The 17320-nt window shown below is 46.6% G+C and overlaps 1 protein-coding gene across 1 annotated transcript in view; it reads right to left on the bottom strand.

Moving 5' to 3' along the window:
• Positions 1-13967, bottom strand: part of SHOX2 (short stature homeobox 2) — a 25311-nt gene extending 11344 nt beyond the window's left edge. The window contains exons 1-2 of the mRNA XM_042459100.1: positions 13534-13967; positions 7262-7470 (exon numbers count right to left, since the gene is read on the bottom strand). Coding sequence (XP_042315034.1) covers positions 7262-7470; positions 13534-13828 — 504 coding nt within the window. The 5' untranslated portion in view covers positions 13829-13967. The remainder of the gene's footprint in view (positions 1-7261; positions 7471-13533) is intronic.
• Between the last annotated feature and the right edge of the window lie 3353 nt (positions 13968-17320).

The following is a 17320-nucleotide window of genomic DNA, read 5'->3' on the forward strand; positions in this document are numbered from 1 at the left end:
AATAATAATAATAATAATAATAATAATAATAATAATAATAATAATAATAATAATAATAATAAATGTAGAGAGATCTTGTAGCACCTTTGAGACTAACTGAAAGAAAGAAATTGGCAGCATGGGGTTTCCTAGACTTCAGTCTACTTCCTTAGATGCATTTGGTGGAGTGGAAGCCAGGCACAGACATACATATGCCATTGGTATGTGAGCATGTCCATACAAATTATAAATCCCTTGCGTTCGGAAATGAAGTTGCAGGTCCAGTTTTAACGATGATGGTCGATGGTTGTTAGTGCACAAAGGCATAGTAAACTGGTCTTTGTGCAGGGAGATGTAGTGGCAGATCCAGTTTTGCAATGGGACTAGCCTGTGGTGAGGGGAATAGATGGATGTAGGGCATCCCCATAAGGATGGGGGCCAGATAGTGTTGAAGTGTGTGTATTGTGTCGGGAAACAATTGCATTTTCTTTCATTCTCCAGTTAAAAGTCCCACACAGGTAGCTCTCAGAAACTTCTGCTTCTCTCAACCTGGGGAGTTGCTTTGGGGAAAAATAATGGACAGCCGCCGCCTGTTTTGGTTCTTCCTCAATTACTTTCTCGGCCTGTTTTATCTTTCTCCAGGCAAATCCCCCCAAGGCTGTCTTTCTCCCCCCAAAGCCCTGTCTCACCACTATCTAATGCTTTTAAAAATAATAACTTGTGATAAAGAGGTTTAGATGTTTGCGCAATAAGACCCGAGAAGAATGCGCTCATTAAAAGCCTGTAATATTAATTAGCTTTATCTTCAAGAAAAACGAACCACCAAAGCGTTTAATGACTCACTTTTGGGGGGTAATTACTGTCATAAAAGCTGCACTACAAAGAAGTTGAGAAATTCTCTCTTCCTCTGCGCAGTGGAGTGTAACGCAGAAGCGGGATAATTGTCTCATTATTATGATAATCTAATTTGCTCCCAAATAAAAAGAAAGAGAGAGAGAGAGAAAGGAAGGAAGAAAAAGAAGGGAGAGAAGGAGAGAGAGAGAAAGAGGCAAACCAGGAGACAGGACTTGGAAAGCTTGGAAAGGGAGAAAAAGTTTTTAAAGTTTGGGCCTCTCTTATAGAAAGAGGTCGAAGCCTTGCCAATCCTGTGCAAGTTTACACAGAAGTAAATCATACTGAATGCAAAAAGACTTCCTTGGGAGGAAGGTCCATAGAATGTAGACTGCAGAAATAATCCAGTTTGACGCCACTTTAACTGCCACGGTTCAATGTTACGGAATTCTGGTGGCCGCCGCAGTTTGTTTAATCCGATTAATGAAGGTCTAAGCAACTCCGCCCTGGTGCCAAACAACAAACTTCTGGGAATTGTAATTTACTATGGCCTCAGAGCTCTCCCAGAAGGCTAGATGTCTCACAAAACTACAGTTCCCAGAATTCCCTGGCAATGAGTCAAAGCATTTAAAGCGGTCGCAAACTGGATCATTTCTGTAATGCCTTTTGGACCTCGAGAACTACGTATGATTTTGATGGGAGTGAAATGTTCAGTACTTCTTTTAAATTATTGCATGACAGCTAGTTTAGCTTTCTTTAAAAAAAGAAAACTTTGTATCATCAGATATTTAATACAGTAGTATGTTTTAACTTTACTGTACGCCGCCTTGAATTCCCTGTCGAGAGAAAGGCTGAATGTCTGCCAATAAATAATTGACTGAATAACTAGCAATTGCTCGAACTAGAGCAGATCGAGGGAGCCAAGTAGCACTAACGCAAATCCCATTTATTTCAAACTGAGGTAGCGTCCACACTGCAGAAATAATCTGGTTTGTCATCCCTTTCACTGCCATGGCTCAATGCTGTGGAATTCTGGGAACGACAGTTGTTTGTGGCACCAGAGCAAAGCTTTACTGGGAAGGAGGGAGGAAACGTGCTCAGATCACAAGATGCTTCCCTCCCAAAACCTGGTGAGGCAACAAAGAAGAAAATCCTGCTTGGGATCTCCTTTGGAAACGAATAAATAAATAGCACATATCATAGAATCAGAGTTGGAAGAGATTCCAAGAGCCATCCAGTCCAACCCCTGCCATGCAGGAACTCTCAATCAAATCACAAACAGATGGCCATCCAGCCTCTGTTTAAAAGACCTCCAAAGAAGGAGACTCCACCTAATGCAGAATTCCTGAGACTGATTTGAATGTCGGACCCTGGGCTCTCTGACAGAGAAGGCACTTCAGTTTCTCACTCTGGAGACCTGGGATCGAAACCCTACTCTTGGCTATGAAAACCCACTGAGTGCCCTTGGCCAAGTCACACTCTCTCAGCCTCAGGGGAAGGCAAGGGCAAACCTCCTCTGAACAAATCTTGCCAAGAAAACCCCAGGATAGGGGTGGCCATAAGTCGGGAATGACTTGAAGTCACTCAATGCAGAATTCATGATTTATATCCTATAGCAGCCTCGATCCTTCTTTCGGTGGAGGTTCCTGTGGGGGGCAGCCTTTTACGTTTTATGCCCTAGTAGTTGGGAGCCTGCTGGGATGGTTCCTTTGCCTTCAATGGATTTGCAAACCGATAAATCTGCAAGGCGAAGGTGTGAGTCTGCAGTCCTAGGAATCCTCTCCCTTGACTGGCATTTCATGGGATCTGCTCCCAGAGAAATGTGTGCAGGATGGCGACCCTATAGGCATGCACCCAGACAGGGATCCCAAGTTCAAAACTGGGGGCAGGTCGCTATTAACTTGCTTCGATACATTATTTTTTACAAAACAATGAGAACGCAGAATACAATTAGAAGGTGAAACATAGCCAGGTCCGAAACACACTGCAGAAATAATCCAGTTTGAGACCGCTTTAACTGTCCTGGCTCAATGCTAGGGGATCCTGGGAATTGTCGATTATTGTGGCCCCAGTACTCTCTCTGACAGAGAGACATCTCACAGAAACTACAGTTCCCAGAATTCCCTAGCATTGAACCAAGACACTTAAAGCGGTCTCAAACTGGATTATTTCTGCAGTGTGTTTTGGACCACAGATAGATAGATCCCAATGGCAGAGATGTCCAGAGAGTGCTTGCTCATTCAGTACACTTCTGAGTGATCATTCCTGGAGGAGCTTGGCTCCACAGGGGATCCAATTTTGCCTGAAATAATCCAGTTTGAGACCGCTTTAACTGCCCTGGCTCAATGCTAAGGGATCCTGGGAACTGTAGTTTCGTGAGACATTTAGCCTTCTCTGTCAGAGAGCTCTAGTGCCACAATAAACTGCCATTCCTAGAGGATTCCTTAGCACTGAACCACAGGACAGTTCAAGTGGTGTCTACCCGGATTATTTCTGCAGTGTGTTTTGGACCACAGTTCCCAGCATTCCCTAGCATTGAACCAAAGCAATCAAAGCGCTTTCAAACTGGCTTAAGTGTGTTTTAAATCCTTCTATTTATGGCGACCCCCTGGTCCAAAACACGCTGCGGAACCAATCTAGTTTGTGACCGCTTTAACTGCCCTGGCTCAAAAGTGATGGGGGATCTTGGAAGCTGTAGTTTATTGTGGCCCCAGAGCCCTCTGACAGAGAAGGCTAGATATCTCACAAAACTGCAGTTTGCCAAATTCGCAACAAAAGAAGTCTCAAACTGGATTGTTCCTGAATGATTACATGGATTTCGCAGAGCTTCCTTAAGCAAGGGCTGCTCCGAGGCAGTTTTGCTAGTCCTTGCCTCTGAAGCACAGCCATCCTTATTCGGAAGTCAATCCCAATGAAGTCCCCTGGGATTTCCTTCCGAAGTGGGAACAGAGAGAGAAAAGGGGATCGGATTTCTTTTCCCCCTTCCTCCTCCATCCCTGCTCTTCTGCTCCGCCATCTGCCAAGGAAGCAGCCAGGAAGCAAAGTTTAAGAACAAAAAATCCCAGCCAAGCATCTCTTCTTTCTTTCTTTCTTTCTTTCTTTCTTTCTTTCTCCCTCCTTTCTTTTTCGTTATCCTGGGGCGATGTAAAAAAAGGGAGGCGAGCCTGTAATCTATGCAAATCTCTGCCAGTTTATTCTGTATGGATTATGCCGGCGCTAGGTATTCTTTTGTTAAACCAAGGGGATCTCCCTCCCTAGAAATCACCGCCTTTTACATTTTTTATTTTGTCCTCAGTATTTAAGAATGTAAATGAGAAACTGAAGCGGCCGCCCTATAAGGATGGTCAGGCAGAGAGAAGCAGAAAAGAGGTTTCATTTTTAATTAATTAATTAGTTGTTAAAAAATTTATTTGCAAATTGAGACGGCTTGCGGTGGGGACCCACTGGATCCTGCCCCATCACTCCTTTCCATACACTTCCGTTGCTCCCCAAAGCGACGGTGCCTTTTCTTGCCCTGATCCGATTACAGATCCCTTTCGGGGCAGATGGCAGCAAGCCTTGCAGAGCCCCAAAAGGGAAAAGGGATGGGGACAAGTATCTGTTACACAAGAAGCCCCGAGGAAGAGGCACCGGCAGCAGATGCAGCCCTTGCGGGACCTGAATGGGCTCCAGGCCTGGGCACCAAGAAATAATCCACACGGCAGAAATAATCCGGTTTGGCACCTCTTTCAACTGCCATAACTCAGTCCTGGGGAATGCTAGTATTCTAACGAATGTGGTGTGTGTCTGTGAATTGTTGTCATTCCCCGCCTCGATCCATAGGGAGAGGTGGGTAAGAAACAACAACAACAACAACAAAAACAATTTTAGGAATACCTATCTAGGTAGCATCATCATCATCATTACTGGCATACTTATCTAGGTAGCATCCATGGGGAGAAGTGGGTAAGAAACAACAACAACAACAACAATTTTAGGTGTACCTATCAAGGTATTATTATTATTATTGGTATACATAACTAGGCAGCATCCATGGGGAGAGGTAGGTAAGGAATTATTAATATTATCATCATTATTATTTCTTATCCACCTCTCCCCATGGATGCTACCTAGATAGATATACCTAAAATTATTATTATTAATAATAATAATAATAATAATAATTTAAAAATGCTAAATAAATAGGTACACCTAAATAATAATAATAATAATAATTATTATTATTATTATTATTATTATTATTATTTTAAAAGATGCTACCTAAATAGGTATACCTAAAATTAATAATGATGATGATGATGATGATGATGATGATGATGATGATGATAAAAGATGCTACCTAAGTATATATACCTAAAATCATCATCATCACCACCACCATCACCATCATTTTTGGTATACCTATCTAGGGCTACACCTAGGTATACAGTACTAGACATGCACCTAGATAGGTATTTAACCTTCTCTGCTTGAGAGCTCTGGCGCCTCAAGAAACTACAGTTCCCAGAATCCCATAGCACTGAGCCATGGCAGTGAAAGCGGTGTCAAACCGGATTGTCCCTGCAGTGTGGACGCAGGGTACCAACGACCGCAACGAGAGCTGCGGGAGAGGCTGCTGCAAAAGTTTTTAACGGGAGCCTGAAAGATTTCAATGCTCTCAGCCTCAAGGGAAGACAAGGGCAAACCTCCTCTGGAGAAATCTGGCTGAGAAAATCCCAGGATAGGGTCGCCTTAGGGTCGCCAGAAGTGGGGGGGGGGGTGGCTTTGAAGGCACACAACAACAACAACAACAACAACAACAACAACAACAACAACAACAACAAACGTTCACTTTAAAAAAGGGGGGGAGGCTGCAAGTGTCTGCAAGTTTGGAAGTCCAAAGGATCGGACACATTCTGAATAAAGTTCGTTCACACACATCTTCCTTCTTTGGCCAATGTTTAAAGGGAAGAAGAGGCTGAAGGTCCAGAGCACACTGCAGAAATAATCCAGTTTGAGACTGCTTTAACTGCCTTGGCTCACTGCTAGGGAATTCGGGTTTTATGAGAAGTTTAACCTTGAACGACAGTTCCCAGGATCGCCTAGCGCTGAGCCAGGGCAGTTGAAGTGGTCTCAAAGGGGATGATTTCTGCAATGTGTTTTGAACCTGAAGTCTCCAAGGATCCAGTGAGTCCCTCTCCGTGATAAGCCTGGAGTACTGGAAAAGCCGACGTTAAAGGAAAGGCAAGAGATGCTCGAATATTGCCAGCCACTTTTGGGGCTCCTACTTTTGAGGACCGTTCCTCCCATCGATCCCTCTCTCTCTCTCGGATCCCCAAATTCTCTTCATACTATTTCCAGCTGCAACACTTTTTGCTCTTCACATCCCATAAAAGACTGTGATAATGATACCAATAATCTGATTCAAAAGAGGACAACTAGAAGAAAGTGGACAGAAAGGAGAGATACCCAAAAGCTACCTAGTTCAGAGACATCAGGTGAAGAATAGTTTCCATCATCATCATCATCATCATCATCATCATCATCATCATCATCATCATCTTAAGGGGGAGAGGCCATTACAAGAGCTTTTTCTCCGCCATCGCTTCTTAGACTTTGGTCCAAAGTACACTCCAGAAATAATCCAGTTTGAGACCGCTTTAACTGCCCTGGCTCAATGCTAGGCAATTCTGGGAAGTCTACTTTTGGGAGACGTTTAGCCTTCTCTGTCAGAGAGAGCTCTGGGGCCACAACCAACTACAGTACCTAGGATTCCCCAACACTGAGCCAGGGCAGTTAAAGCGGTCTCAAAGTGGATTACTTCTGCAGTGTGTTTTGGACCTTCCACTAACCAACCACACTTGCTGCCCATCACTAGCTTTTTTAGGGAGAGCTCTCCTTTTGCTTTCCACGCCAATTGTTTCACCTGTAAAGCTATCTGCACTGCAGAAATGATCCGGTTTGACGCCACTTTAAATTTTAAACTACTCAATACTATGCAAACTACCATTCTCAGAATTCCATAGTACTCAGCCAGGGCAGCCAAAGCGGGTCAAACCAGATTAGTAAACTACTTCCCAAACTTTCATCGCGTTGAGCCATGGCAGTCAAAGATGTCAACCCGGATTAGTTAACTATCATTCCCAGACTTCTGTCGCCTTGAGCCATGGCAGTCAAGTGGGGGGGGGGGGTTTCAAACCAGATTAGTAAACTACAATTCCCAGACTTCCATAGCATTGAGTCATGGCAACCAAAGCGGATTTATCCCTGCAGTGTGGAGGCAGCAAACACTCCAAGTAAATAATCCTTCTTTTTAGGATCATGATAGTTGCTTCTGCAGTGCAGATATAATCCGGTTTGATACTGCCATAGCTCCATGCTCTGGAATTCTGGGGAGGCTCGTTTGTTGTGGCCCCGGAGCGGAGATCCCCGCCTCCCTTCCTTCCTCCCTCCCTCCCTCCCTAGTCCTCACCTGGACCCTGGCTTCGGAGAGCCCCAGCCTCTGGCTGAGCTCCTCCCGCATGAAGGCGTCCGGGTAATGGGTCTCGTCGAAGAGCCTCTCCAACTCGTTCAGCTGCTCCAGGGTGAAGTTGGTGCGGCTTCGCCTCTGCTTGATTTTGGTCTGCCCTTCGTCCTCCATCCCTTTGGCCTCCTCCTTGCGCTCCTTCAGCTCCGGGGAGACTGCGGGGGAGGAAGGGAAAGCAAAGGCCATCAGAGACCCCCCTCCACACGCCAGCAGACCCCTCCCCACGCAGTCCCGGTCACGAGGGGGGCAGTCTTGGCCTGGCGTCCTCCTTTTCCCGGACCTGCCCTCCCTTTGCAGCCTTCCCTCCAGGAGGAATTCCCCAAAGGTCCCCCTTTTGTAGCACTGTTCAGAAGCATGGCACTGATACAGTATTTCTATAAGCGTTCGTAGCTTGTCTTGGTAAACTCCTAGGCAAGCTGGCCCAGCGTCCCCCTTTTCCCGGATCCGTCCTCCTTTTTAACCTTCCCTCCAGGAGGCATTCCCAAAGGTCCTCCATTTGGAACATGATTCAGATGCATGACATTGATATTTGTATGAATGTGTTTAGCTTGCTTTTATTGGTTAAGGTCCTAGACAGGGTGACCCGACCTCCTCCTTTTTCCGGACCCGTCCTCCTTTTCAGCCTTCTGTCCAAGAGGAATCCCAAAAGGTCCTTTATTTGGAGCAAGACCACAGAAAGAGGAATTTATATTTATATGAGTATGTTTAGCTTGGATTGGACAAGGTCCTACACGGGGTGACCAGGCGTCCTCCTTTTCTCGGACCTGCTCTCCAGGAGAAATCCCAAACGGTCTTCCATTTGGAGCAGACCTGAGAAGCATGCATTTACGTTTATAGGAGTGTTTTAAGTTTGTATTTATTGCTGGATTGTTTAAATACTATATATATCTTATTTGTCCTTTTAAATCGTGGTGCATTTAAACTGTTGTGTTTAAACTGATGTGATGCCGATGTGTTAATTGTTGTTGTGCTCCGCCTAGATCCCTGAGGAGAGGCGGGTAAGAAATAAATATAAGTAGTATATATTATTATTATTATTATTATTGGAAAGGTCCTCTCTTTTGTGGTGCCCTGTTTTCTTTGGCGGTGAGCACATCTGGTCACCTGGCTCCTGGGGTGGTTGTTGTTGTTGTAGTTGTGTGCCTTCAAGTAGTTTCTGACTTCTGCAGACCCTAAAAGGCGAAGCTGTCCTGGAGTTTTCTGGGCAAGATGTGCTCAGAGGAGGTTTGCCCTTGCCTTCTTCTCCTGAGGCTGAGAGAGTGTGACTTGCCCAAGGCTATGCATTTATTGTTTTAACCTGATGTCAAGGGGAGAAGTGAGATGGATCAATGACATGCTCAGAAGTCACTTCTCTTAACATTTTCAAGGCCGGTGGAGGGAAAGGGGCTTCAGTTTTATGGCCTCAAAGTGCTTTTCCGGCCCTTTGGGAGTGGGCTCACATTGGCAGACTTAGGGATCGCGACCCTACAAACCAAGGTCCTCAGGCGTCAAGGGAACTTGAGCGGCAGGCCTAAACCTCCCCCGAGGAAGAAAGGGTTTACGAAGTTAAACGCATACACACCTAAACACCTAAACACCTACACACCTACACACCTACACACACACACACACACGACTTTGGTCATCTTCCTCCTAAGGCTGCATTCACACTGCAGAAATAAATCCAGGTTGACACCACTTTAACTACCACGGCTCCATGCTGTGGAAATCTGGGAACTGAAGTTTGTTGTGGTACCAGAGCCCCTTGACATAAGAGGCTAAATGTCTCACGAAACTACAGTTTCCAGATTGCCACAGCACTGAAAGTGAAACGGTGCCAAATTGCATTAATTCTGCAGTGCGGAGTCAGAAGTTAAGTCCCGCGGAGGACGGGTCAGATCGGGCCGCTCTCTAGTACAAGGAAAACCTGTTCACACGTGAAGGGAGAGTGTGTTTAGCTTTTGTTGGGTAAGGTCCCAGACAGGGCGACCCCCGTGTCCTCCTTTTCCCGGACCCGTCCTCCCTTTCAACCTTCCCTCCAGGAGGAATTCCCCAAAGGTCCTTCATTTAGAGCATGATTCAGAAGCATGACATTTCTATGAGTGCCTGTAGCTTTTATTGGGTAAGATCCTACATGGGGGTGACCAGGCGTCCTCCTTTCCCTGGACCTGTCTTCCCTTTGAGCCTTCCGTTCAGGAGGAATCCCAAAAAGTCTTCCATTTGGACCAGGCCTGAGAAGCATGCATTTACCTTTATAAAGAGTGTTTAGTTCTTATATATAGGCCTTGAAATCCGGGCGGGGGGCGAGGTAGGGGGCCCTTCCCTCCCCAGCCGTTCCCTTCAGGAAACCTTAGAGATCTCTCCTATCTCCAAAAGCTGAAACTGCCTGACAGGAGCCGATCCAATGCGATCCTGACCGGCTTGGCCGGTTGGATCCAAAGTGGGACCACCGGTTTCAGTCCAGAACTTCCTTAGGTCATCCAGGCATACACACGTGTGTCTATACACTCCCAAAAATACAGGCAGTGGCCTCAATCCTATGGCTAGCCCTCACCAAGGAAGATCCCTTGAAGGAAGGGGATTGATTCACCAATCCACAATGGCTTCAATAGATCTCCTCGGCCTTAGAGGGACCAACCATAGCATCCCGACCTTAAAGCATCTCTTTTTTGTTTTGCTAGTTAGTAAACATTAACATGATATTTCCTGGAGCACCCACATGGCCAGCCGTATTCAGAGGGACCTGCCTCCACGAATGTCCTTCCAATACCACTTGAACTGAGAACAGCTACATCTGGACAAAATGCAGGCTATTTTCCTTCTGTGTGATTCTTAACCTCCTGGATTGATGAAGAAGACAGTGGAGCTTGGAAAGCTTGCAGCATGCGGGCTTGTAACTAACACTGGGGTGTGTGTGTGTGTGTGTTTCTCTTGCAAAAATTTTAACACTTTTGTCTGATGAAGAAACCAGTGGAGCTTGGAAAGTTTGTAACATGCTGGCTTGTAACTAACATTAATATAAACGTGTGTCTGTGTTCCTGCATAGTTTTAACACCTTTGTCTGATGCAGAAGCCAGTGGAGCTTAGAAAGCTTGCAACCTACGGGCTTGTAACTAACACTGATGTGTGTGTGTGTGTGTGTGTGTGTGTGTATAAAGGTGAAGGTATTTCCCGTTGGCAAAGGAGCTTGGACAGCTTGCAACCTATATCCGGTGCATTTTGTTTGGCCTATAGTCAAGATAACCCTGTTTTTGTAGATTTGGGACCTTGTTGTTCTTTGCTACACAGCCAACACGCCTTCCCCTGGCTATGTTTTCATGTCAACCAGAGAGACACACGTGTCTGTCTGTACAGTGGCTGAATCCTATGGTTAACCCTCACCAGCGAGATCCCTTGAAAGAAGGAGATTGATTCCCCATTCCCCAATGGATTCACCAGATCTCCTTGGTCCAAAGAGGGACCTATTGGATGCTGCCCCTCTGAATTCTAAATGAACGTCCCTTTCCAAAGGGGTCTCTCCTGTCCCATCAGCGGCTGTTTGCTGATCCAAAATTGTGAATTTGGGGGAAGTAGTTGGGCTCTTGATCGGGGGTGGGAGGTGGGAATAGGGGCTCTTGAAAGAAAAACCCAGCTCTCTCTGCATACCTTTCTGGGGAGATAGCTCCCATTGAACTCAATGGGGGCTGACTGCGGAGTAGTTCAACTGCGCAGTCCAAAAGGGCAGAAGGCTACTTTTGAAACTGGAACGGCTGTTCTTGAATCATTGTTTTAAAAGCCTGTTCTTTCCCCTCACCTTCCTTCTCAGACATCTCCATCTGTTCTCTCCCCCCCCCCACTTGCCTTTTAAAATTTAGACTGCTAACCCTGCCCTGGAGGCTTACTGAGTGACCTTGGCCAATAAGTCACACTCTCTCAGCCTCAGGGGACGGCAATGGCAAACCTCCTTTGAGCTAATCTTAGCCAAGAAAACCCCACGACACAGGGTCGCCTTAGGGTCGCCAAGGGTCGGAAAAGACTTGAAGGCACACAACAGCCACCACAACAGAAGGAAAAGTTGATATGACTATATATTTTTTAAACTCTGAAGCTGACATGAGTCTCTTTTTAAAAAACATTCTGAAGCTAATATGACTATTTTTTTAAATTCTGAAGTTGATATCACTCTTTTTTTATTCTAAAGTTGATATGGCTCTTTTTTAAATAAGAAAATCATTTATATAATGAATGAGTCGCTCTCAGTTATTTCCAATTATTCTAGCTCCAGGACGTATTAATGTAAATACTCTCCGTCATTCTAACAACTCCCTTTTCACTTCGGACCCCAGGCCACGGCTTATTCCGTGTAAACGTGACGGGGGAGAGGACACACTTTTTCTGAATAGTGAGACGGGTTTGCTAACCTAAGATGGTTCTCCACACCCCCACGATCATATTATTTGTGTGTCCCCCCCCCCCCACACACACACACATACCACGGTTTGTTTGTTGGGATTGCATTTCCCTTCAAAAACCTATCCTGAATTTGTTTATTAAAATCGTTTCCGGAGGAGGTCTTTTCAATTCAATTCCGATCTGGAGCGAGGGACCTTCGCTACACAAAAGAGGTGGACATAGAGTCCACAAACACACACAAACGCACCGCCGATCCCCGGAATCCGACATCCGTCTTCTCAAACCACAGGCAGATATTCAAATATATTGTACTTGAAAGGCACTGGGCTCGTTGGCTAAGCAAACAGGAGAGGCTCTTTTTGGCAGACCTCTTTTTCCTCTTTCCTTCCTTTCCTCTTTTCTACGCTTTTTAGCAGACAGACAAATACGGGAAAGTTCAACGCCTTGCTCGGCTTCGAGCCCTGTTTCATCTCCATTGTCCTAACACTCCCCCAAAATGCAGGATATTGTGCGTTTTGAAACACAGAGTTTTATTGAATTTAACCTGGAGGAGTTTATTCAATTTAATCTGGAGGAGTTTATTTAATTTAATCTGTAGGAAAAGATATACTAAACCGTCTTTGCTTTTGAATCACTTCCATGCACGGATGAAATAAAGCATTTAATTTCTCCCAGTGAGATTTCCATTTTTAACTTGGCAGGCTATTTATTCAGACGTCTTAAAGAGAGATTAATTCGTTTGATTTCCTCTTTCTTTTTCGATTAATTTATTTGTTTCTCGTTTGATTTCGCATTTGTTTGGGGTTTTGTTTTTGTTTTTTGTTTTGGCTTGATCTTGCCAAGGGAAAAAACCCATCGCTTGTTTGAAGCAAATCGCCTTGAAATATTTTCCTTTTCTCTCATCGAGGGAAAAAGAACAACCTGCTCTCTTTTCCACCAAAGGAAATTATTGTAGAAAAAGGGGACAAACAAACAAACCCCAAAACAGAGCTAGCTTTCCAGAGTTTAAAACCATCCCTCCTCTTCAGAACAACAGTCCTGACAGTGTTTGGGGGATTTGGGACATTTACTCCTTCCACAAGCCAAAGCCGGCGGGTTTGATTTTTATTATAATTATAATTATAATTATTAAAGATTTTCCTCTTTCTCGGAAAGAGGAAAAGGAAGATGGAGGCTGTCCCCAAACGGCACGCGGAGATCACCCAGAAAAGGCTCGACAGGCTCGACAAAAAGAAGAACGTGGGACGGGTTTTGTGCGTGTGTATGTGTGAATTGTATGAAGGGAATTGTTGGGAAAGGACTGCTGGAAAAGGTATCTCTGAGACGCCTGATATGGGGGCTTCTGATCCCCCCACAAAGCCTGATAGATTCACTTTCTAGTTTTAAGAAATCTTCCTAAAAAGGAGGGTCGCCTCGTGCGGACGGAGCGTCCCAGCCACGCCGAGCGCTTCTCCATTCTTTAGCGCAAGTTTCCGCGTGGCTGGGAGGCTCCGTCCTCACGAGGCGACCCTCCTTTTTAGGAAGAAGACCTCTTGAACCCAAGTCCCAGCCCTGCTTTGAGTATTGGACTATGACTCTGGAGAGAACGTTTGAGACCAACTCACGAAAGAAGTTGGTAGCCTGAGCTTTCGCAGACTTCCGTCTCCTTCCTCCGACATGACCCCCCCTTTGCCCAAGGCACACTCTCTCAGCCTCCTCTGGACCAATCTGGCCCAGAAAGCCCTCTAAATCCCCCATAGGTTGAAGTCGGAACCGATTTGAAGGCACACAACAACAGCAGCAGCAGCAGCAGCAGCCCCTATCTCTTGAACCCGCCGCCCCCCGAGCCTTGCAAGAGCCCAGCCTACCTTCGCTGAGTTTCGGGGTCCCGGCGGCCTCCCTGGTCCGGTCCAAGGCGCCCATCTCCAGCTCCCGGGCCGGCGATCCTCCTCCTGCTGCCGCTGCCGCTGCTGCTGCTGCCGCTTGGGCCAGGCGGGCCCCGGTGCTGGGGCTGCTGCTCTCCTCTCGGCCCGGTTCCCCTGCCGCCTCCTTGGCTCCTCGGACGGGTCCGCTTTCCAGAACCTCCCGGTAAGTGATGAGCTCCTTCTTCTCTTTCACTTTCTGATCAAACGACTTGGAGACAAAAGCGGTGAGTTCTTCCATCGCCGGCGCTGGGCTGCTGGGCGCTTTCTCTCCCCTTCTTCGCCCTCCTCGCTTTGCTCCAAGCCCCCCAAGAAACACATCAAGGGGGCAGGGAGGAGGAGGAGGAGGAGGAGGAGAAAGGGAGGAAGGAGAGAGGGAAAACGGGAGGACGGAGAAGAGGAGGGGGAGGAGGAAGAGAGGAAGAACTGGAAGACGAAGAGAATGAAGAAGAGGAGGAGAAAGAGGGGGATGGAGAGAGGAAGAAGAGAAGGAGGAGGAAGAGGAAGAAGAAAAAGGAGGAGAAAGAGGGGTACGAAGAGAGGAAGATGAAGAGGAGGAGGAGGAGGAGGAAGAGGAAGAGAGGGAGAAGAGGGAGAAGAGAGGAAGAAGAGGAGAAAGAGGAGCAAGAAGAAGAGGAGGAGATGGAGGAAGAGGAGGAGGAAGAGAGGAAGAAGAGGGAAAGAGAGGAAGAACTAGAGGAGGAGGAGGAAGAGGAGGAAGAAGAAGAAGAGGAGGAGGGGGAGGGGACGGGGAAGAGGAAGAGTGGGGGAGAAGGGGAGGAAGAAACAAGAGAGGGGGAGGCAGGGGATCTGTCTTGCTCAAGGGGAGCCGAGGTTTTCCCAGCCCCCAAAGGCTCTCCTTCTTCTTCCTCTCCTTCTTCTTGTTCTTCTTCTTCCTCTTTGGCCAGTATTCTTTTTGCCGCGGAGTTCAGCGCTGCTGGGGCTGGGGCTCGAGGAAGTGCCCCCTATTTATACTTTGCCAAGGCGGCCCCTGGTTGGGAGCCAGTAACATTACCTCCCCTTTGGAAGCGGGGTGGAGAGGAGCCCCCTTCTCCCGGAGCAGTCCAGCCGACGAGCAGCAGCAGCAACAGCAGCAGCAGCAGCAGCAGCGAGGAAAAGAAAGGGATGGCGGAAGGGGGGTAGAAGAGAGAGAGAAGAGAGAGAGAAAGAGCCAAAGTGAGGGGGAGGGAGAAAGAGGGAAAGAGGGAGGAAAAGAAAGGAGGAAAGGAGGGGGGCACAGAGAGAGAGAGAGAGGGAGGGAGAGAGAGAGAGAGAGAGAGAGAGAGAGGAGGCATCCAAATCCCCTCCCTGCCCAGATCCAGTACCCGGGCTTTTTGTCTACCCTCCCTCCCCCTCTCTCTCTGTCTCTCTCTCTTTGGCCATCCATCCAGGATTGACAAGGCTCCCTAATTAATTTAATTAGGCGTGGGTCTTGCGCTGGTGTCCTGAGTTAGTTAAACACTGGCGAGGGAGGGAAAGGGGCTGGGGCTGCAGGGGAGGAGGCAGGCAGGCAGGCAGGCAGGCAGGCAGGGCCCCCCTCCTCCTCCTCCGCTTCTCCTTCCTCCTCTTCTGCCCCCAAGGCCACCTCTGCCCCCTGGGACTTTCCTGGGGCCAGGGGGGATTGAACCCCCCCTGGTCTTCCAGAGTCTCAGTGCAACACTCAAACCACTCACCGTCGCTGGCTTAGTAGGGCTGCGTCCAGACTGGAGAAATAACCCGGTTTGGCACCGCTTTAAATCTTTGTCTGGCTGAAGGCTATGGAATTCTGGGAGTTGGAGTTTGTTGTGGGGCCCACAACAAACTCCAACTCCTAGAATTCTATAGCCTTCAGCCAGACAAAGATTTAAAGCGGTGCCAAACCGGGTTATGTCTCCAACTGGATGCAGCTTCTTTACGCAAAACAGGGGGCCAGGACGTCCCTCTTTTCCAGGACTTGTCCTACACTTCTCTTCCAGGAGGAATCCCCCAAATGCCTTCCGATTTGGATATGGCGAAGGAGCGGGGCTTGGGTTTACATTTCTAAGGACCGTCTCTTCTTTCTTTTATTTCGCGAGGTCCCTCGCTTTTCTCGAATGTCCTCCATCTGGTGGCGCCTTGTCCTCCTTTTGCGATGAGGACATCTGGTCACCAGAAAGTGCCATTGAGGCAAAGAGAAGAGGAATGTGCGCACACTTTGGAAGAAGTTGTGTCCTGCAAAAGTCCAACTCAGTCTTTCCCAGCTCCAATGCTGGCTTGCTTGAATATGATCAGAAGATGGAGAAGATGTGTGTGTGTGTGTTGTGTGGTGTGTGTGTGGTGTGTGTGTGGTTTATCGCACATTCGGGGTCATTCTAAGCCTCGTTTATGGAGGAAGAAAAAAGTCGGTTTAGTCCCGAGTAGGACATCAATTTTGACACCTGTCAATCGACCTAAATGTTTTATTATTTACATTTCCTTTCCACTTCGTTTACCTTCTTCAGGTCCAGATGCTTTTAAAATCGGCAAGTGATGGAGGAGGACCAGGACTTTACACCTTGGACGGTTCCCCCCTTTCAAAAAAGGTCCAACCCTGGTTGATGTCTTTAGGAACTTAAACCCATTTTGGAGCAGATTTTCCAGACAAGGAAAAAAAAAGGAGGAAGCCAGGTAGCGACAGTGTGTCAAACTAGCATCCCACACAAAAAGTAAAATAAAAAACGTCAAAGTTAAAATTCCCAGAGGATTTTCCTTAATTGCTGCTGTTTTAAAAAAGTTGGTTAGTCGGAAACTAACATTGCTGAGACCTTAAAGTGTCGGGGCTACAATAAAGTGGCAAAGTTAGGATCTAGTGAGGAAAATACTTCTCTATTTGTCTCTGCATCGGATGAGAAACGAAACAGACACAACACCAGGACCCTAAAGGCATCCCTCCTTGAATTGAATTAAACTTTCCGAAGCAATGCATTTATTATCACTATCTTAAATATCGTGCTAGAACAGCATCACTTCTCTTTTAAAATGTTATTGTTTTCACGAAGTTCTTACATCTTTACAGATGAAGCCACTATTTATATCCTTATAGATTAAGGAATTAAACATGGATTTACTTCACTTATCGGTTACTTTTGGGTGAAACGCCCATAATTAGTCGTCACTTGCTGCTGACTGTTGTTATTATTACCATTGTCTCTGCTGATCATTATCATCATCACTATCATTCTTATTCGAAATAGTTCGTGAACGAGGACTAAGAAATTTAACTCCAGGAAGTTTAGTGAATGCCAAAACTCAAGGAAAGTCGTGCGCAGATTTAAGAATCCTATAGATGCATACTGCCACAGAGTTAGGCACCTCACTGTAACGTTTATTATAAGCATATATATAATATAATTTTCTAGTCGTCTTGTGTTGTTGTCCAGAGTGTGAAAATCCCCTCTTCATTCCGGCCCAATTACCCACCGCGAAGTGGAAAATGATGAGCATCATACTCAAACAACTATTAAAGAATAACCGAATTTGGTTCTGTGGAAGCTGCGCTTTAGGACCCGCAGGTCATGGATACTGTGGTGAAGCCAAATCTAAACGAGATGGCTAACCCGACAAGTTTAACCAGCCCTCCTCAGTTTGTTCTCCGGCCCCTTTGGAGAAGCAAGCCCTTCCTCCTTGCCCTCCCGAATAGCATTCAGCCTAAATGCAGCCCTAAAGGCAGTCACAGAAGAAGACCCAGGCCTATTATTCCTGACCCGCCACCCAGAAGCCACCTCAACAAAAGGTT

The sequence above is a fragment of the Sceloporus undulatus genome, chromosome 3, assembly GCF_019175285.1.
Source record: "Sceloporus undulatus isolate JIND9_A2432 ecotype Alabama chromosome 3, SceUnd_v1.1, whole genome shotgun sequence".
In the NCBI taxonomy this organism is placed as follows: domain Eukaryota; kingdom Metazoa; phylum Chordata; class Lepidosauria; order Squamata; family Phrynosomatidae; genus Sceloporus; species Sceloporus undulatus.